The sequence below is a fragment of the Ambystoma mexicanum genome, chromosome 14, assembly GCF_040938575.1.
Source record: "Ambystoma mexicanum isolate Mex_15411 chromosome 14, UKY_AmexF1_1, whole genome shotgun sequence".
In the NCBI taxonomy this organism is placed as follows: Eukaryota; Metazoa; Chordata; class Amphibia; order Caudata; family Ambystomatidae; genus Ambystoma; species Ambystoma mexicanum.
In genome coordinates, this window is record NC_090940.1 from 441,396,619 (window position 1) to 441,417,729 (window position 21,111).

The following is a 21,111-nucleotide window of genomic DNA, read 5'->3' on the forward strand; positions in this document are numbered from 1 at the left end:
GATACAATGGGCATATATGATCAAATGGGAAAAGACTCTTGGACATACGGTACCACAGGAACATTGGGACTTCTTATGGAGAATTCTACCTAAATTAAAAAGAGCAATACAGCTTACAAAGATGTTGTACAAAGTGATGATGCAGTGCATTATACCCCGGACACTTTGCACAAATGTTACCTCTATCCTCCCCTAATTGTTGGAGGGATTGCCAAAACAAAGGGGAGTGGAAGCACATATGGGGGTCGTGAGCCGAGATAAAGGTATTTTGGGGAAATGTACAAGCAAGGATTCAAGGAATGTTTGGACTCCATATCAGGCTGGGGCCAGACAAACATTTAGTGGGGTTGTGGGACCCTGAAACTAAACCACACTATAAACAATTATTCAAGACCTACATGATGCGGATGATGGCTGCCTTAGTGTTGATGGTGGAGAAATGGAAGGATAAAGCGACCCCTAAGAAAAAGACTGGAAAAGAAAGGTGGGATTTTGTGGCAATGGAATGTGTCACATATTCCATTCAGATGGAACATGCATCCTTCCGGCAGCACTGGGGACTGGTTTTAAACGTTTTGCAAGATGCCTTTATGTCGGCAAAGACCGAAGATACTCAATATATAAAGAAGGATTGCCCTTGAGAAGCTAGCATGAATCATGCACGTCAAAGCTCCTGTTGGTTCACAGGGGGAGGGAGAGGAGAAGCAGGGACGGGACGGGTTAGGATTGCTTGTTAGGCTGTTAAATTGAAAAAACAGAAATAACAATAAAAACGATTAAAAAAATGTATATATATATATGCTGTGCTAAGTGATCAAATAAAAGATTGTTTTTTAACCCAACTCTGAGCTATAGTTGGAATAAGCTGTTGTCTGAATTGGACGTTAATGTACTCCTGCTGATCTTTTGGGATTGGTTGGCATGATTTTACAGTGCTTTTCTTACTTGGGCCAACGGATGGTAAATACGCCATCCAATCATTCCTCTCTGGCTTGCCACAGCCAGTTAAAATGGAGACATTCATTTCTAAGGAATTAAGTACTTTGCATAGTACTACCAGATTCATCCAGACCCCCATTGTTGTTGAACATTTACATGTTAACCAATGCAGTTACAGACAAACCTATTATGATGCAGCCTTGGAACAGAATAAATGGTTGCAGTTCCATGGCAGCAAAACACAGGTTCTGCTCCTAGACAGCAGCAACACAGGAACAGCTCATTTTATGACGGAAAAAACTCGGGGTCAAACCCTAACTTCAATAGAGCATACTAGAGAATGGGTGTCCCGTTTGGTTTAGTTATGTTATTTGAGACAAGATCATGTGATAGATAAAGGCACTGCTGGGCGCATAACTCGAACGCAGCATGCTCACATTGGAAACGGAAGAATGCTGTAGGTGGGGTATGGGTGCAATAATGTGTTTGGGTGACTCAACCATTCATCCTCTCAAGGCCTAAAAATTGAGTGCCACGGGTGGGAAATAATGGAAATACCAACTACAGTAGCACTCGGAAACAGATAAAATCCGGAAAGAAGAGCATATATCAACAGATTGTTATATGGCAAATGAGTCCACACCTGATTTTACCGAAACATGCAGATCGATTACACCAAGTAGTAGCAATGTCAAGGGTCCAATACTGTGTTTCTGGGACACTCAAAATCTTTCAGCACAACCAGAAACGGGTTGACAGTCCTGTCTGGCCCAATAAAACCACATAATAGGCCAGAGACCAGATTCAATTTGAAATGGTTCACAGTTCATAATCAGATTAATTCGAGAACTTTTAAGGCCGCTTTTGGAAACAGGTAATGTGTAAAGCCACATACTACTGAAATCAATGGGAATCATCATTAAGACCAATGAGAAATTCAAGGTCTAAGGCAAAGACAACTTGCAAAGTCTGGACCCACAGTTACCGGGGCTCTCAACTGTGAATACAATGGTTGACTAATTTACACAGTTCATGTAGTTCAACCATTCAATGAAATATGTGCTGTTAAAATTGTTTTTATGTAATAAGTAGATCTAATTTTGCGTAATCTCGGACCAGAGTTTGATTCGGAAAACTGCTCTCTGAAATACCGTTACAGGGTATGTTGGAGGTTTAGCAGATTCCAACTCAATACATTCTGACTTCAGTTCCGGTTTCTAGATTGTAACATTTGCGAAGCATGCAGGCACGCACCAGTATGTATCCGCAGGTGGTTCTTCAGATTTCCAGCTGTCGTGAATTGTTTCCCACAGCCCACTTCCATGCACATGAAGGGCTTCTCACCACTGTGAGTGCGCATGTGAACGCTGAGTCTTTGAGAGACATAGAAGCTTTTCCCACAGCCTTCCTTTGGACAAGCGAAAGAACGATCGTTCCTGGAGTGATAGAAAGCAATTTAGGTTGATCAGTGAAGCTTTTTATAAATGATTGCACTTTTAAATCTAGCCTGTTTTGGAACCTAAAAAACATGTATTCAAACACGAAGCAACCAAAACCAATAATAGACGTGTCAGGAGTTGTGCTACTTGATCTGAAAAATATATTATTCCTGCTTTAGCAACTAGGTTTCAAATGCAATCATTAGTTACAATGCAAGTTCCAACACAAGCATGTTCTGTAATCAATGCCAGTTCTAAGATGTGCGATGCCCTGTGCAGCCAAAGATGTGCTTAGGCCCCTACATTTGAATTTGTATTGAAATTTGCGGCAGTGACAATACACAAAGAGGGTAATTCATAGAATCCAGCGCACAAGTAGCGCACGCGGCTGGCGCACAGCGTGCGCCTGCGATAGTCTGCGACAGGCACGTGCGCTAAAACTGATTTCCGCGCACAGCGTATTCATGGATTTCATGCTCCCAAACCAGCCGTGGCGCAGAGAATCGCAGCGAGCCTGCAGCAGCGCCAGTAACGCCCCCAAGAACGCCCTCGCGCAAGGAAAAGCCATCAAAATCGCCAAATCATCGCTAAGGGCTGCGCTAACCCTGGACCACTTCACAGGGCAGGCAAACAAGGAAAGCAAAGCGGGCAATCTTCAAATCAGGAGTACGCGGGAAGTTCTACACGCGACTAGGCAGGGAACGTGAATTACAGGGGTACGCGGGAATTATCACACGCGAACAGCCAGGGAACGCGTATTACAGGGGTACGCGTGAAGTAGAACACGCGATAGGCCAGGGAACGTGTATTACAGGGGTACGCGTGAAGTAGAACACGCGATAGGGCAGGGAACGTGTATTACAGGGGTACGCGGGAATTATCACACGCGAACAGCCAGGGTGCGTGTATTACAGGGGTAGCGGGAAGTTCAACACGCGATTGGCCAGGGTACGTGTATTACAGGGGTACGCGTGAAGTAGAACACGCGATAGGCCAGGGAACGTGTATTACAGGGGTACGCGGGAATTATCACACGCGAACAGCCAGGGTGCGTGTATTACAGGGGTAGCGGGAAGTTCAACACGCGATTGGCCAGGGAACGTGTATTACAGGGGTACGCGTGAAGTAGAACACGCGATAGGCCAGGGAACGTGTATCACAGGGGTACGCGGGAATTATCACACGCGAATAGGCTGGGTGGGCCCTCACAGGTGTACCCTGTACACCCTCCACGGCCCCTGCAGGCAGCCCACAAAACAGGGGACTACCCTGCACACCTGATCATGTCCCCCTGCACCCCCATCCACCAGGGGCACCCTCCACCAGGGCCCCACCCATGTCTCCCACCACCCCCACCCCCCAGCAGTGCAGGGGCACCTGCCATCAGGCCCCCACCCATGTCTCCCACCACCCCCACCCCCCATCCACCAGGGGCACCCTCCACCAGGCCCCCACCCATGTCTCCCACCACCCCCACCCACCAGCACTGTGGGGCACGTGGCCAGCAGGCAGTCAGGCAGCAGCAGATGGCAGGTGGGAGCGTGCTCAGGGCTCTGGGGGACTGTAATTTGGCCTCCTGGCCAGGAGCGTGGTCTTTCGTGTTTGAACGCGTGGACAGCCTGATAGGGAGTGATTTTGCACGTGAAAACCCCACACTCAGCGAATCGCGCGAAAACCCGTCACCAGCATATGTGCGTCTATAGTTACCTGCACGTGCAGTGTCAAAGCGTGTGATTGGTGAAAATGGATCTACACGCAGGAGTGACAAAGCGTGTGATTGGTGAAAATGGATCTACACGCAGGAGTGACAAAGCGTGTGATTGGTGAAAAGTGAGCTACACGCAGGAGTGTCAAAGCGTGTGATTGGTGAAAAAGGATCCACACGCAGAAGTGACAAAGCGTGTGATTGGTGAACATGGGCCAAGCACGTACACGCCGTAAGTGACGCTGTACGTGTGGGCCTGTATATAAGGTAGTGTAGAACACCATTTCCTTGTACGTGCTTTTCGTGGAGAGCGAGTGGGTGAATTCTGTACTTCTTGTCGTTTCACACGCGATTTACTTCACGGCGTTTCCAGTTCGTACTCCCTGTTACCTCTGACAGCTTTTTCTCTTTTTCCTCTTGTACTGGTTTACCTGGGCCTGTTCCCTCAAACAGTGTCCCCTTCTACTGTTGTCCTGTCTCCTCAGACAGCGTGCACATCTTCTTTTGGCGGGGGTGTTGCCAACCAAACGCGCTCATTTTTCACGCTCTTTTACCTGGCAGACGGTGAGTCACGCACGTATCTAACTTCTGTGCTTGCACCGTGTGTAGCCTACCCCTTCAGAGGTCATTCTAGGCTGCGTGTGACACGCATACGTTCATTGTGTTACTGGATGCCACAGCTTAGTGCAGGGTTTTCCATCAGCACACGTGGTCTAGGAGGGGTATTGTGCACGTTCCTTAACTTTTCTGGGGTGCCTGTGCGTTGCGTGACCCGTCATCTTTCCCCAGGGGTGTCATATAGCCTTGCCACTGCACTAGGGTACGAATACCATCTGGTACCCAACCCCTTTGACACCCAATTGCCCAGGACAATTGTGCACACCGACTCCCATACGCACAATAACATCAGTGCCATGGTTGGGAGGCGTGCAAGCCGTGGAGGATCCACTAGGGGACGTGGTTGTGACTTGCAGGGTGCCCCTGTCCCCCCCAGTCTGGAGGACCAGTCAGAGACACCCATGCCCCCCCCCCCCCAGTTGAGGGTCATGTGGCTGATACCAACCCTGATCAGCCCTTGTCGGACCAGCCCATTGTGGCAGCAGACCTGTCCGAGGGTGATCCCATCGCTGACATCCAGGTCAGCAGGTCCACTGCACGTGCACCGGTGCACATTGGTGTCATCAGGGCACGCGCATCTATGCCAGATAGGTCATCTGCTGGCCCCCGTAGCCAGGGTGTGGCTCCATCCACCCCACCTCTCATACACCCTGCTAAGACTGTGTCGGTCCTAGTTCATGCACCTCAGATCAGGCCTGACCCCATCCCTCTACCCCCAATGCCTGCACCTACTCCCATGCTGAGTGTGCAATCCCACACACCCAGTACTGAGTCCACCACGGCTCCTGCCCCTAGTGTCCACAGCGGCGTAGGACACTCTGGATCCCCACCCCCTTCCAAGCGCAAGAGGAAGAGTGCACGTCCGGCACAGGCTGATGCCCCAGGCACGGCTGCACAGTCCGGCCCATCAAGGAAGCCAAGCTTCACAGACGCCGAACTGAATGCACTTGTTCAGTATGTGTCAGATCATGATAGGGAAATGGTCATCGTTGCAGGGTCCAAGACCACACATGCCAGACGCCAGGCACACTGGCAGACCATTGCTGACAGAATAAGTGCCCTTAGAGTAGTGAGGCGCACAGCTAGTGATTGCCAGAAGCGCTGGAATGACCTTAAGCGCAGGGCAAAGGATAAGCTGGCCTCAAGTCATGCCGCAACCTTGGTGACTGGAGGTGGGTCCCCAGCACAGGAAATAGAACTCACACCACACGAGTCCGTAGCTGGATCCTACGTCACCGAGGGACAACTCCAAGGTGTGGGAGATCTCCCTGATTACGAGGCATCATCCGGTGAGTGCACATGCATGTGTGTATTATCCATGTGCATGGTGTGTGTGTGAAGCATTCATGTTGGGTTCCTGTCAAGGGGGTGTGTGGCAGAGTTGATAGTGGCACCCATGTGCCTCATCCAGTATGTTCAGTGCAACACCATCTGCCCACAGCACTATCCCTACTGGCAACAGTGCACATATGGCCCTACACCATGGAAGTTGCCCTTGAATTGTCATTTTGTCACTACATTGTTGCTCATACTCCCCTGTCTATTCATCTGATGTCATACATACCATTCCTATACTTTCCCCCAGCCATTCAAGTTTCATCTTCACATGCCTGACATGCAATGATACCACATGCTAATGCGTCCTCTGTATATAAATGCCAACCAACATGCTGTCATACTGTGGATGTTGCCTTGACATCCACCTCCTACCTGTGTGCTTTGGTACCGTCTGGTTTCGAGCCCCATTCCCTCACACTCCATGCTGCTCTTCATGGTCTATCTTCCCTGACTTCTACAGTTCAGACCATCGTGCCCTACTCACGACACCTGCTTGCTAACAGTCAAATGAGGGCACCCTGCCCTCCAATGCGACCCACCCTATTGCTGACAAGTGCATCTGAGCCTACTCAAAGCCAACTCTCACTGACATCTGCTCATACATGCCTTTGCCTGTCCCATAGACCCTTCACATGGTCCCTGTCCTCTCTCCTTGCTCCTCTTCCACCATCAATGGTGGGACCCGTTGGGGTGTACTCCTGGCCTCCTTCCAATCCTCAGAGGCCACAATTGATGTGCATGGTAATGGGAGCATCTCAGTCCAAGGCCCTTAGGCCAACCTCATTCTCCTTGAGAAATGCTAGCCACATCTCATCAACTTCCTTTCCTCTCCTGCTGTCCCCCCTCCTCTCTCCTCATCAATCCTGCACTGCCTCCCTGCACCCTCCCATGATCCTTCTCCGCCTCCCACTCCAACTCCTACACATGCTGCACCTCTGATCTCTAGCACTCCCCGTAAGTCCTCCAAGGCTGTCAACCTCCTCCACAATTACACTCCTTTCACTGCGGCTGCATCAGGCATTCCTCCGATATCTGTCACTTACATGAGGTTATGCACCTTGACATCCTTGGTCTCATGGAAACATGTCTGACGGCCAGCTCTGTCTGCATCCTTCACACACTCCTACCTGATGTTCAGGAGACCCTCTCCTTGGCCCGCCACTACTGTGCAGGGGGGGTGTGCCCTTGGCTTCCCTGAGGGTATTCCTGCCACTGTCACTCCTACTTAGACCTACTCCACTCTGGAATGGCTTGTGTGACGTCTCTCTCTACCACACCTTGACATTCACAAACTGTGCGTACTGTGTCTGGGAAAACTGGTCAAATGTACTACTTCCTTTCTGAGTGTCCTCACCTCTCCTCCTCACTCATGTCCCCAGACACAGAAATCCTCTTCCTTGTTGCTGTACGCATCCACCTGCATGCTTGTTGACCCCCCCACGTGACCCTTCTGTGACCTCAGCAACTCCCTCTCACCCTCTAGACTCCCGTCTGTCCCTACTCATTCTGCAGGGCACACTCTTGATGCTCTGATCTCATCTGACTTTCCCCTCTCCGTCCATCTCTGCACTCCTCTCTCCTGGAGTGATCACATTCTCCTCTCCTCCCAGCTCACCCTCACCACCCCACAGGCAAAGCCACCCTCACCACTGTCACACACCTTCTTGGTATTCCAACCCATGAAGTGTGTGTCAGTCGAGGCTCATGCTGCCAAAATCTCCCCCCCATCCAGCTCCCCCTTAGGCTCACTCCCATCCTGACAGGGCCCACTCCATGCTCCACTCTATGTCAGGTACACTGGATGTCTTTGCCACGGTCATGACCACCTGTCTGAAGCCCCATGCCAATGCAGAGTCCTGGCATGACTCGGATCTTGTGAACCCAGACCACAGGTGCCGGGTGGCAGAGAGGGAATGTCCTGCATCATGCTCATCCTCTGGCAAACTGGCCTGCCACATGCTCCAAAGGCAATAGCGCCTCACCCTTTTCACCAAGATGAGATCCCCAATCCAAGGGCACATATCTGCGGCATGTGACAACTCTGCAGGACACATAGAAATCTGCAAGGACCTTGCCGAGCCAGATGCAGTGTGTACCTCCCCTGTCCCCTCCGAGCCCACAGCACTGCATGATTGTCTCTGTACCCCTATAGGCCACCCCCCCAGCACTTGTCTGCGCCTAACACCATCTGCCCTTGACGTTAAGTCCTACTTACCTTGTACAGCACTTCCAGCCGCCACTTCCCCTTGCACTTCATTGTGCCACCCACCCCTGCACTTGCGTGACATGAATGACACCAGCACCAGTAGGATTGTTGACTGGCATCCCCTACTGCCCCACCACCCCTCAGTGCTCCGCTGTACCTTCATACATTTCTGGACCGGTGCTTCACGAATGCTATATGATTCCTTTACAGGTGATGGGGAGGTGGAATCTCATTGTTTACTGCATTTTGTTGATGTAGACAAGGCACTGTGCATCGTGGCCAATTTGGACTAGCAGATCCATGTACAACATGTTAACTTATTGATGTGATGATGCAATGTCAGGACCAGAGTGGTAGAAATCCAAAAAAGTTGCCCTCCTCTCCCTCTTCACTTGGTGGCTATGTCACATGCCATGTGTGTGATGGCATGTGCCTTTGACATGGCAATCACCGGCCAATGTGTGATGGCAGTGCTAGGCAGCATGGTGAGCAGCCGTTGCTCTCCAATCTGTACATTGTATGCCCTGAGCCTCCCCTACAGACCCAGTAATGGTGAATGCATAGGAGGTCTCCCAGTCATGTGGGACATGTGTCGTAGAACTACTGCCTCTGTTGTTCATCAGCCCTTGTTGCATGCCATGGTGCCAATGCCTGTTTCCATTTTTCTCTTTCATGTCTTTGCAGGGGACGAAGCACTTGTTGATGCTGGGGATGTGGTGGTTGAGCCGTCCCAGGAGGGCAACCCGGGCCGACCTTCCACAAGTGAGGGACGTGGTGTGTTTGTGGGTGAAAACCCACAAGTGCTGCAGGTCGTGCTGTCGAGGGGTGTCTCTGGGGGTTCCTCCCCCGAGCAGTATTCAGGTGTAGACTCGGAGGATGACACCTATGTGCAGTCGCAGGTGAGTGTTCTTGGGAGAGAATCTCCTCTGTCCGACCCACCTGCAGCCGGGCCATTGCCCTCAATGGGGATGTCAGTGTCGGCAGCTCAGCCTCCGGTGGTTACGGATGCAGGGCCACACCACACAATCTCTGATCCTGTTCCTGGGGCTGCAGATCAGAGAGGGAATGCAGTCCTGCAGCCTGAGGCCTTGCCGGCACAGCAAGGCGCAGTCCGCCTTGCCCCAGGCAGGTGTGGTGCCCGTCAACGTGGTGGCCGTATGCCACCTGGCAATACCGCTTGGGAGCAATCCATCTACGGTATGGCCAACCAACAGGCAGCATCATCCGAGATGATTGCACAGGCCATGGATAGGGTGGCCACTTCCATTGTCCCCCCAGAAAGGCTGATGGAGCGACTGGAGCAGGCTACAGAGTCCATCTGCCAGGCACACAGGGAGGATATGTTGGCGTCCAACAAGGACAGGCGGGCGGCACTGGCGACTCTGCGGGAATCACTTTCCATGGAGTCCCAGCGCCACAGGGAAGGCCTGAGGGAAGAATTCCATCACCTCAGGTCGACCCTGTTAGAGCTTGAGGCTTCATCCCATAGAAGGACAGAGGAGCAGCTGGAGCGTCTGACACGGACGCTCTCGGCCGAGATGCAGGCAACTCGTGCGGAGGTCAGGTCATCCCGGAAGTTACTGCATGGGGACCTCCGCATGATTATAACCCAGAACCAGAACTACCAGACCCGCCTGCTTGCAGCCATGGAGGAGCAAACTCGTGCTTTGCGTGGGCTGCCTCCCATTGTCACACCATCTTCTGAGGCAGCTCCCCCACCTCCTGAGTCAGCTGCAGGGTCTGGCCAGAGCGATAGCGACTCATCTCCCACAACAGAGTAGCCGTGTGGGCCACGAGCCTATGGGGTGTTTTAGTTTCCCATGATCCACACAGGTGGATTGTGGCGTGCATCCTGTCCTCGGACCTCATAGGTGGCCCCCCCCCCCCCCCCGCCGGCCCTTTCATGGCCATATTTTCTCAATTTTCTTTTTTCTTTTCCAAGAGTGTTGCCTTGTGTGGGTACCTGGGCATACACTGTATTGTGGCTGGGCACATGCAGGCTTGTCCTGAGTTTGGTTTCGATGCTTGGGTAGCAGACATCCACACCCCTCCTGCTTCCGTTTCCATGGGCTTGCAAAGGGTGTGCCCAAGTGACAGCAAATTACACGGTGACATTGGACTCCCATGAGCTGTTGGCCAGTCCATAGTCAATACTGTGTAGACATTCATAGTGTACATTGTTGTTGCACCTAACTATGCATGATGGTTTGATATGTGCCTCTACTTACATATGTTGCTCATGTTTTGCAGGTATTTCACACAGTTCTTCACACGGGCATACTCTCTGGAGTCAGACTACATGTCGGTAGATGTGCACTGACACTTTTGCGTGGCGCCATCACTGTACATCTGGACGGTGAGGACATACCAGCAGAATCAGGTAATGAGACTACCATTGATTACATGCATTGTGTCTTGTTTGGGTGGGCTTCAGGGTGGGTTGGTGTGTAATTTGATTGAAATTACTCTTACACAGGTGTGTAGTAGTGGCTCCAGCGCAGTTAGCTGTTCAAGTGCGGCTATGTTCCATTTGGGGCACTGCTATTTGTGACACCGGTGTCATGTTGTGATGGCCAGTTTGTTTGCTCTCACATACCATGACATGGTGTCCTCAGTGGCGGGACTGTGAAGGGAATGGGTGACATGGCAATGTTGTCATGTAGTGAATCGCCTGTGGCAATGCATATTTGATTGATGGAGTTGTGTCTTTTCGTTGTGATGCATTGCTGGTGTATGTGTAGGTAGGGGTGCACACATAGTGACACTTCCATGTTAACAATCTCAGGCTGATGTGTATCTGACAGTTTATTGTCAAGTAATTTTGTGACATTGTCAGGTAGTGTCATCATTGATTGTCAGATGGTATGTGCCAGAGCAGTGTGCACTAGCCAGCACTGTGATTCCTAGGTGAAGAAGTTGGCCACCAGTTGCGTACGGGCTGCCACCCCCCGTGCCCTTTCCCCTCCCATGCGCAGCGGGCGTGCATGTGGTTGTGGATGTGGGGGCACCACCATGTCCACGGGCAGGCCCCGGCGTGTTGCAACGTTGTGCAGGACACATGCTGCCACTATGATCCTGCACACTATTCGGGGAGCATATAACAGCTGCCCGCCAGAACGGTCAAGGGAGCGAAAGCGTGACTTCAGCACTCCGAATGTGCGCTCCACTATGCCCCGTGTTGCAATGTGGGCTGTGTTGTACCTTACCTCGGGTGGCGTGGTGGGGTTCCGGATTGGGGTCATCATGTGGGGGCTGATAGGGTAGGCACTGTCCCCTGCGGAGGTGGTGATGGGTATCATTAGTGGTGTTGTGTCATGACCCAGTATCTGACATGCATGCATGTGCAGTGGCATTCATGCTCACCAAGCAGCCATGTATCTCCATGCTGGCCAGCCTCTAGGTCCCGGCATAGTGTAGACATTCTGTAGATGAAGCTGTCGTGGGTGGACCCGGGATAGTTGGCATATACTGATGTGATTATTCCCTTGGCATTGCATACAACTTGCACGTTGATGGAATGCCAGTGCTTGCGGTTTCTATAGATGTGCTCTGTTGCCCTGGGTGGACGTAGAGCCACATGTGTGCAGTCAATTGCACCAAGCACTTTGGGGAATTGAGCCACACCATAGAATTCCTGGATGCACGTCCGCCTTTCTGCATGAGTCCTGGGGAGATATATGTGCCTGCGGACTGATGGCCGTGCAGTGATGATGTTCAAGACCTGGTGTAGGCAGCGTGACTGCGTGGCCTGTGACACACCACCCACTATGGCACTTGTCCGCTGAAAGGATCCAGTGGCCAAGAAGTGCAGTACATTCAGGACCTTCTGCAGGGGGCTGAGTGCTTGGGAGCACAGGGTGGGTGATGTGAGGTCATCCTCCCACTCACTGACCAGGTCCAGTATGATGTGTGCTGGAAACCTGTACCTCCCATACACCTGGTCATCAGGCATCCCGAATAGGCTGGTTCTGGGTGTGAATATTCTGGCCCTGACTCTCCTCCTCCTCCTCCTTTGGTAGCCCACTGCCACTGCTGCTAGGAACGGTATGTTCATCCTGGCATCTGGCTTGTTTATTGATAAGTGCGCAAATTAATGCCTTGCGCGTGTTCTAGGCGAGCGTGTGACCCTCGCACCCCTGGAATCTAGTTCCCACTCCAATAGCGTGTGGAAATTCCCACGCAGCAGGCATACAGGTGCGCTGACGTACTTGCGTGTGTAAGTGCCCGCGCACCCCTGAAATACACGTACATAGGCCAATGGCGTGTACGCGCACTTTTGGCCAATTACACGCGATGTAATACACGTACATTGGCCAATCGCGTGTACGCGCACTTTTGGCCAATTACACGCGATGTAATACACGTACATTGGCCAATCGCGTGTACGCACACTTTTGGCCAATTACACGCGATGACACTCTGACGTGCAGTATTTCCACGTGTGCTCCGTCATCACGTGCTGAGTGGGGAACGCCCGTGCGGATCACGTCAGACGCGCTTACGCGGTGAGGGACTCTGGTCCAATAGAATCGCGTATGCGTGCTGACGCACTTACGCGCTAAGGCCCTTTCCTCGGATTTCACGCTGACGTGCAGGAATTTCACGTGCCAAATCACTCCGTATCAAGCTGGCCACCCGAAAACACACGGAGCACCACGCTCCTGCCCAGAAGGCCGAGTTACTGCCCCCCCAGTGCCCTGAGCAGCCTCCCACGTGCTATCTGCTGCTGCCTGCCTGCCTGCTGCCACCGTGCCCTGCCATTTGGTGCCTGCACATCAGCCATCTGCAGGGGTCCAGTTGCTGTGTCCACCCCTGCTGGAACTGAAGACTCCCAACTGGGATTACATCGCTCCACAGCCCAGCCCCAGGACCCAGTTGCCCACCCACACCTGCCTCTGGGGTTGCCATGTCGGGCACTTCGACATCTGGCACCAGTGGCAACCCCAGGCCAGAGGGGCAGAGGGGCACCAGCTTCACTGCCACCGAAGTTGGTGTCCTGGTGGAGCATGTCCTGGGGCAGTATGATGCCCTCTTTGGATCGTCCCGCGCCAGCAAGGAAGGACGGGAGAGGATCTGGGCCGACTGTGTGGTTGCCATCAACGCGGAGGGGGTGGCAACCCGCAACGTCCAGAAGATCAAGAAGCGCTGGGAGGACTTGAGGTCCAGGACCCTTGTGAAGGCCCGGCGCCTCGTGGAGGGGGGCCGGGGCCGCATGAGTTCCATCCAGAAGAGGGTCCTGGAACGCGTACGCCCAGCGCTCCACGCCCAGGTCCTTGAGAGGGAGGCCCGTCTGGAGTTGAGCGGTAAGTGTGCAAGCATTACTGTGTGAGACAGGGCATGTTGCGGTGTGCTGGTTCTATGATACTTGCCTGTATGTGTGCCATGGGCCATGTATGCATGTATGTGTGCAGGGACATCATGGTAATGCATGTGCGACCAGTGATGTGTGACCCACATGGTTGTTGCATGTGTTGAAATGTGGCATGGGGAGCCCTATGCAGATTTAGGACATGAGAGCATGCCAGTCTCTGTACCTGGACATGGATGGGGGTGAAGGATGGGTGCTGATGCCAGGTACATATATGGTAGCCATGTCTGTGTGCCTGACCTGCGTGTCTGTGACTTGTGCATGCCATGGATGCATGACACATGTGTGTGACAATGCACAGATTCTGTGACGCACCCAACTAACCCTTGTTTCGCCTGTGTTCGTTGTGTTTGGGGCCAGATGGATGTGACTGAGGTGAAGTGTGTGCATGTGATATGCATGAGCCATGATGCATGTGAGTTACATATCATTGAATGTTTCAAGAGTCAATTGGACATGCATGGAAATGTGCATGGCATGCACCATGCCTGTTACTGTGTGTGTTTTGCCTGGACTGACCCATGTGTTGTGGAGGGACATGATGGAAGTGTACTTTGACAGGGGTGCTCATCTGCTATTGCTTCCTGTCTAGGGGACCATTTTACAGTAGCCTGATGCTTGTGTCCTTTGTCTCCCTCTACGCAGCGGCTAGTGAAGAAGAGGGCGGAGACGGCGCTGTGGAGCAAGGCGGCGGGGATGCCCCCACGGCTGCAGCGGAAGGGGTGGGTGAGCCCCCACAGGGGCCTGCTACGGCGGGAGACGGTGAGGAGCCATCCAGGTTGGTGGTTTGCACAGAGGAGGAGGAGGCCGACACTGGTGCACACATGGGGCCTGGTGGGAGCATCCCTGCTGGTGCATGTGGTGCAGTCCAGGGCCAGGGGCAGGAGGCAGCACAGGTCACCGTGGAGGTGCCTGTGCATGTCGCTGTCCCTGACCCTGTGAGTGCACCACCATGCACCAGCAGGGATGCCCCGTCCCAGGCCCGTCCGCAGGTAGTGGGGATGTCCATGTCAACTGACTCCCCTCCACCTGCGGCCGTGGGAACCCCTGGCCGCGTGGAGCAGGTCCTGATTGGGGTCGCGATGCGCACGGCTGTGATTCGTGATGACGTGCGTGCTTCCCGGGAGGAGCACGCACGTCATCACGAAGTGCACCGTGCCGACGTGGCCCAATTGGGATCGGCCATGTTCGGGGGGTTCCTGCATGTGTTGGCCAATCTGACGGCCCTCTCCTCCTCTGTGCAGGCTATCCACCGGTCGTTCTCCTTGCCGTCTTCAGGCCCAGATGCCACCATGGCCCCCTGTGGACCTGCCCCGACCAATGCAGCCAGCTCGGTGGGGATCCCATCCCTGCCACAGTTGGGAGTCGGAGGTCCAGCAGGGGTGGACGACACAGCAAGTGGACCCCAGCAGATGGAAGATGTGCCGGCATCATCGGGCAGGGCACGTGCACGATGGCGTCGTTGGTTACCATCAGCCTGGATGCCGTCGTGCTGGCAGAGGCAGTGGCGTCGGAGGCAGCAGCGGGCTCGACGTGGGAGGCATCATGGCTCAGGGCCATCAAGATCAGAGGGGCAGGCATCGGCCGGAGGGCAGGGCAACCCTGGCATGGCGGTGTGTTCCGTGTGGGAGGAGTTTGGCCAGCGGATAGGTGCGGAGCGGCAGCGGGCGGAAGAGGAGCGGCTCGCCATGGCCAGGGCGGAGATCTCCATGCGTCGGGCATTGAGGCGGGCTGAGTGCCTCGAGGAGGCTCGCAGGGATTTTGGTGAGCACATGGGGTTGTCCCTGCGAGACCTCGGGGCCAGGACAGAGTCCCGCCTCCAGGACATTGACATGGAGTTCGAGGATGCCCTGGCCAGCATCACCAAGTGAGCCGCAGGACTAGCCCGCTGCCTTTGTATATAGTTTTTTAGTTAGTTAGTGCTAGGTTTCCTTTATTTATTTTTATTATTTTGGACTGCTCGGACAATGGCCACTTTTTTGTACATATTTATTTTATTAGTTAGTATTAGGTTTCATTTGTGCTGTTGGGCTCATGGACCCTGGAACATTCCTGTATATATTGTTATATTTTGGGAGATACATTTTTTAATTTTTTTATTGTTTACACCATGACGTAATGGTTTTTCTTTGATTTCCTACTACATGGTTTTGCTTTGGACAAATTATATTGATTTTTTAATCCTTTGTTTTTTGGTTTATCATTTTTGTTCTCGGACATGGACCTTTTATTTACTTTGCCACATAGTTGTATGTTTTATTGGTTTACTTGATTTGTGTTTTTAATACATTTTTATATTATCTTACACTTGTGTTATTTTCTCTTTGGTTTCTTACATGTCATGATATGGGTTTTGACATTCACTTGCACCCATTGTGTATGTGTGTGTGACGGACATGTGTTCTTTTGCATACTTGCCTTTGGGGTTGTGTCATGTGATTGCATTCACTATGTGGGTGCATGCAATCCTTGCCTGGGTGTTTGTGCTGGGTATGCTGGCCATTACTGCCATGATTGTGTATCGTCAGGACCTGGGGCCAGGGGGGACATGGGTGGGGGCCTGCTGGCAGGTTCCCCACAGTGCTGGGGGTGGGGGTGGTGGGAGACATGGGTTGGACATGGGTGGGGGCCTGCTGGCAGGTTCCCCACAGTGCTGGGGGTGGGGGTGGTGGGAGACATGGGTTGGACATGGGTGGGGGCCTGCTGGCAGGTTCCCCACAGTGCTGGGGGTGGGGGTGGTGGGAGACATGGGTGGGGGCCTGGTGGAGGGTGTCCCTGGTGGATGGGGGGTGGGCGTGGTGGGAGACATGGGTGGGGGCCTGCTGGCAGGTTCCCCACAGTGCTGGGGGTGGGGGTGGTGGGAGACATGGGTTGGACATGGGTGGGGGCCTGCTGGCAGGTTCCCCACAGTGCTGGGGGTGGGGGTGGTGGGAGACATGGGTGGGGGCCTGGTGGAGGGTGTCCCTGGTGGATGGGGGGTGGGGGTGGTGGGAGACATGGGTGGGGGCCTGGTGGAGGGTGCCCCTGGTGGATGGGGGGTGGGGGTGGTGGGAGACATGGGTTGGACATGGGTGGGGGCCTGCTGGCAGGTTCCCCACAGTGCTGGGGGTGGTGGGAGACATGGGTGGGGGCCTGGTGGAGGGTGTCCCTGGTGGATGGGGGGTGGGGGTGGTGGGAGACATGGGTGGGGGCCTGGTGGAGGGTGTCCCTGGTGGATGGGGGGTGGGGGTGGTGGGAGACATGGGTGGGGGCCTGGTGGAGGGTGCCCCTGGGGGGTGGGGGTGGTGGGAGACATGGGTGGGGGCCTGGTGGAGGGTGCCCCTGGGGGGTGGGGGGTGGGGGTGGCGGGAGACATGGGTGGGGGCCTGGTGGAGGGTGCCCCTGGGGGGTGGGGGGTGGGAGACATGGGTGGGGGCCTGGTGGAGGGTGTCCCTGGTGGATGGGGGGTGGGGGTGGTGGGAGACATGAGCAGGTGTGCAGGGTAGTTCCCTGTGGTGTGTGCTGCCTGCAGGGGCCGTGGAGGGTGTACAGGTAATGCCTGGGAGCACACAGCCAATTCGCGTGTGGAACTTCCCGCGCACCCCTGAAATCCACGTACCCGGCCATATCGCGTGTGTAACTTCCCGCGCACCCCTGAAATCCACGTACCCGGCCATATCGCGTGTGGAACTTCCCGCGCACCCCTGAAATCCACGTACCCTGCCATATCGCGTGTGGAACTTCCCGCGCACCCCTGCAATCCACGTACCCGGCCATATCGCGTGTGGGACTTCCCGCGCACCCCTGAAATCCACGTACCCTGACTAATCGCGTGTGGAACTTCCCGCGCACCCCTGCAATCCACGTACCCGGCCATATCGCGTGTGGAACTTCCCGCGCACCCCTGCAATCCACGTACCCGGCCATATCGCGTGTGGGACTTCCCGCGCACCCCTGAAATCCACGTACCCTGACTAATCGCGTGTGGAACTTCCCGCGCACCCCTGCAATCCACGTACCCGGCCATATCGCGTGTGGAACTTCCCGCGCACCCCTGAAATCCACGTACCCGGCCATATCGCGTGTGGAACTTCCCGCGCACCCCTGAAATCCACGTACCCGGCCATATCGCGTGTAGGACTTCCCGCGCACCCCTGAAATCCACGTACCCTGACTAATCGCGTGTGGAACTTCCCGCGCACCCCTGCAATCCACGTACCCGGCCATATCGCGTGTGGAACTTCCCGCGCACCCCTGAAATCCACGTACCCGGCCATATCGCGTGTGGAACTTCCCGCGCACCCCTGAAATCCACGTACCCGGCCATATCGCGTGTGGAACTTCCCGCGCACCCCTGAAATCCACGTACCCGGCCATATCGCGTGTGGAACTTCCCGCGCACCCCTGAAATCCACGTACCCTGACTAATCGCGTGTGGAACTTCCCGCGCACCCCTGCAATCCACGTACCCGGCCATATCGCGTGTGGAACTTCCCGCGCACCCCTGAAATCCACGTACCCGGCCATATCGCGTGTGGAACTTCCCGCGCACCCCTGAAATCCACGTACCCGGCCATATCGCGTGTGGGACTTCCCGCGCACCCCTGCAATCCACGTACCCTGCCATATCGCGTGTGGAACTTCCCGCGCACCCCTGAAATCCACGTACCCGGCCATATCGCGTGTGGAACTTCCCGCGCACCCCTGCAATCCACGTACCCGGCCATATCGCGTGTGGAACTTCCCGCGCACCCCTGAAATCCACGTACCCTGACTAATCGCGTGTGGAACTTCCCGCGCACCCCTGAAATCCACGTACCCGGCCATATCGCGTGTGGAACTTCCCGCGCACCCCTGCAATCCACGTACCCTGACTAATCGCGTGTGGAACTTCCCACGTACCCGGCCATATCGCGTGTGGAACTTCCCGCGCACCCCTGAAATCCACGTACCCTGCCATATCGCGTGTGGAACTTCCCGCGCACCCCTGCAATCCACGTACCCGGCCATATCGCGTGTGGGACTTCCCGCGCACCCCTGAAATCCACGTACCCTGACTAATCGCGTGTGGAACTTCCCGCGCACCCCTGCAATCCACGTACCCGGCCATATCGCGTGTGGAACTTCCCGCGCACCCCTGCAATCCACGTACCCGGCCATATCGCGTGTGGAACTTCCTGCGCACCCCTGCAATCCACGTACCCGGCCATATCGCGTGTGGGACTTCCCGCGCACCCCTGAAATCCACGTACCCTGACTAATCGCGTGTGGAATTTCCCGCGCACCCCTGCAATCCACGTACCCGGCCATATCGCGTGTGGAACTTCGCGCGCACCCCTGAAATCCACGTACCCGGCCATATCGCGTGTGGAACTTCCCGCGCACCCCTGAAATCCACGTACCCGGCCATATCGCGTGTGGGACTTCCCGCGCACCCCTGAAATCCACGTACCCTGACTAATCGCGTGTGGAACTTCCCGCGCACCCCTGCAATCCACGTACCCGGCCATATCGCGTGTGGAACTTCCCGTGCACCCCTGAAATCCACGTACCCGGCCATATCGCGTGTGGAACTTCCCGCGCACCCCTGAAATCCACGTACCCTGCCATATCGCGTGTGCAACTTCCCGCGCACCCCGGTATGCACGCACACGTTTATTTTTTCTCTCAGCGCGTGTCTGTGTTTGTGGGTACCCCTTTGTACGTCATTTGTCCTGGAGGGCCACAGTATTGGACATTGATCATGTCTGTATATAGGTGCTATTTGTTGGCGCACCTTTTAGCGCACATTTCTTGCAGGCGCAGAGACGCTACCGCCTGCTTTCTTGTGGCGGTCGTGTTTGTGCCTGTTTGTGCCTGTGCGCTGCTTTGAGCGTGCGCTTTTTTGCCCTATTCTATTCCATGAATACGTGTTGTATGCGAGTGTGTGGGCGTTCCGCGCACTTGCCTCCTATACTTTCCCCGTGCCGCCCACATTCTTCCCCATTCCGAGTGTTGTGCCCCATTTTATTCCCCATTCCGAGTGTCCCGCCCTGTGTTCCGCCTACTTTAGAGCTGTGCGCTGCGCTCGGAGTGATAGCGCAGTGGCCGTGGCGCACGACGTTGGTTGACCTGTGCGCCGGCCTGCGCCGCGCGCTTTTTCAGCGCACGTCCTCTGCTTTTCTTGCGCACGGACTTCCATGAATCGACGTGCGCTGGTTTCCCTGCGCTTTTCGCTAATTTTCGGCGCACGTATTGGCCCCTCTGCGCCGGGATTTTCGGCGCACATTTATTCCATGAATCGGCCTGTATATGACGTCCTATGGCATGACAGTCATTGAAAGTCTGGTGCATCATGAACATTATTTAACTACTAGAGACAAATAACTATGATGGGTTTATGGTTGTGTTGTGAAGGAGAATCAAACAAGGGGAAATTCACAGTGTGGAAGAATGAGCTGCGATTTGTTTATCTCATGTAACAAAGATCTTGTGTGCGCGCCAATGTAAATTCTCATGCAAGTTTAGTTAATCTCAAACATTGGCAGTGGAGTTCACGTGAGGTACGTGTCATCTCCACGACTTTCTGCCTGTGTGCAGGGTTTCCTCTCTCCAATTCCTACTGTATGGTGACACCTGACACAGGGGAGGATGCAAATAGGTTAAAGGCGGCACACCGCATATCTCCCCACAACAAACAAGAGTTAATAGCATAGGAAGTAAAGGCAATAGATCTCCCAGTCTCTGAACAACAACGGAATGTTCTCTTTCTCTCTCTTGCAGGTCTCTGCATGATAGTGGAAGACTCTGGCACCTCTTGATGAGAAAGTAATTTCAAGGTTTACTACATATGAAACAATCATGTTATGAGGAATTCCCTTGTATTGGGCTGCTTGTATTCATAGCAATGTTGCCTCTTCATGTTGATTGTCCTCTGTATCCCTTATTTAGACAGGTAGGATAGCTCAGGGGCAACACGTTTGTCTGCAAGACAACGCATAGCAACACAGGTTTGAAGCCCGGTTTCGCGCTTATAAACTGGTCTCCGGTATTAAGCGTGTTATAAAACAACAATTATAATTATGATTTATTCCAGGTCCTCTTCAATAAAAGTGCCATTTTCCACTGAAACAATTGTGATCAGGCCGTTCATTGGGCCTTGTCAAATGGAGTTCAATAACCCCTCTCTCCGGGGGTGTGATGCCTACCAGGGTTATTGCCAGAGATAGTCTTACCTCGTAGGTTGATGGTGGCAGCACAGGGAAGGGGTCCACATTCCTGTTCTGTCCTTCCCTTGTGTCAATTTGTTTTTATGCAGACCCCTGTCTCGTCACAACATGCATACACTCATCAGTATTCTTTTAGCTTTCCTGAAGCAGAGCTCACAGAAGAATATCCAAAGACCATCAAGACACAAGAAGATCCAGGAAAAACAAAGAGCGTCATCGCCACAACCAAAGCTCCAACGCCACAGAGATCGGTTCACTGCAGTGGAGCAGCTATAGGAAGAGCAACCCTGACTCAAACCGCTGAGAGACAG

At 53.9% G+C, this 21,111-nt stretch overlaps 1 protein-coding gene across 7 annotated transcripts in view; it reads right to left on the minus strand.

Moving 5' to 3' along the window:
• The window catches only part of ZNF410 (zinc finger protein 410), a 1,181,063-nt gene that overhangs the window by 269,606 nt on the left and 890,346 nt on the right, over positions 1-21,111 (minus strand). For all 7 annotated transcript variants that reach the window (XR_011283761.1, XR_011283762.1, XM_069637659.1 and 4 more), the window contains one exon: positions 2,194-2,375. Coding sequence is in view for 5 of the 7 variants with exons in the window: in XM_069637659.1 (XP_069493760.1) it covers positions 2,194-2,375 (182 nt within the window). In the remaining 2 variants the exon portion in view is untranslated. The remainder of the gene's footprint in view (positions 1-2,193; positions 2,376-21,111) is intronic.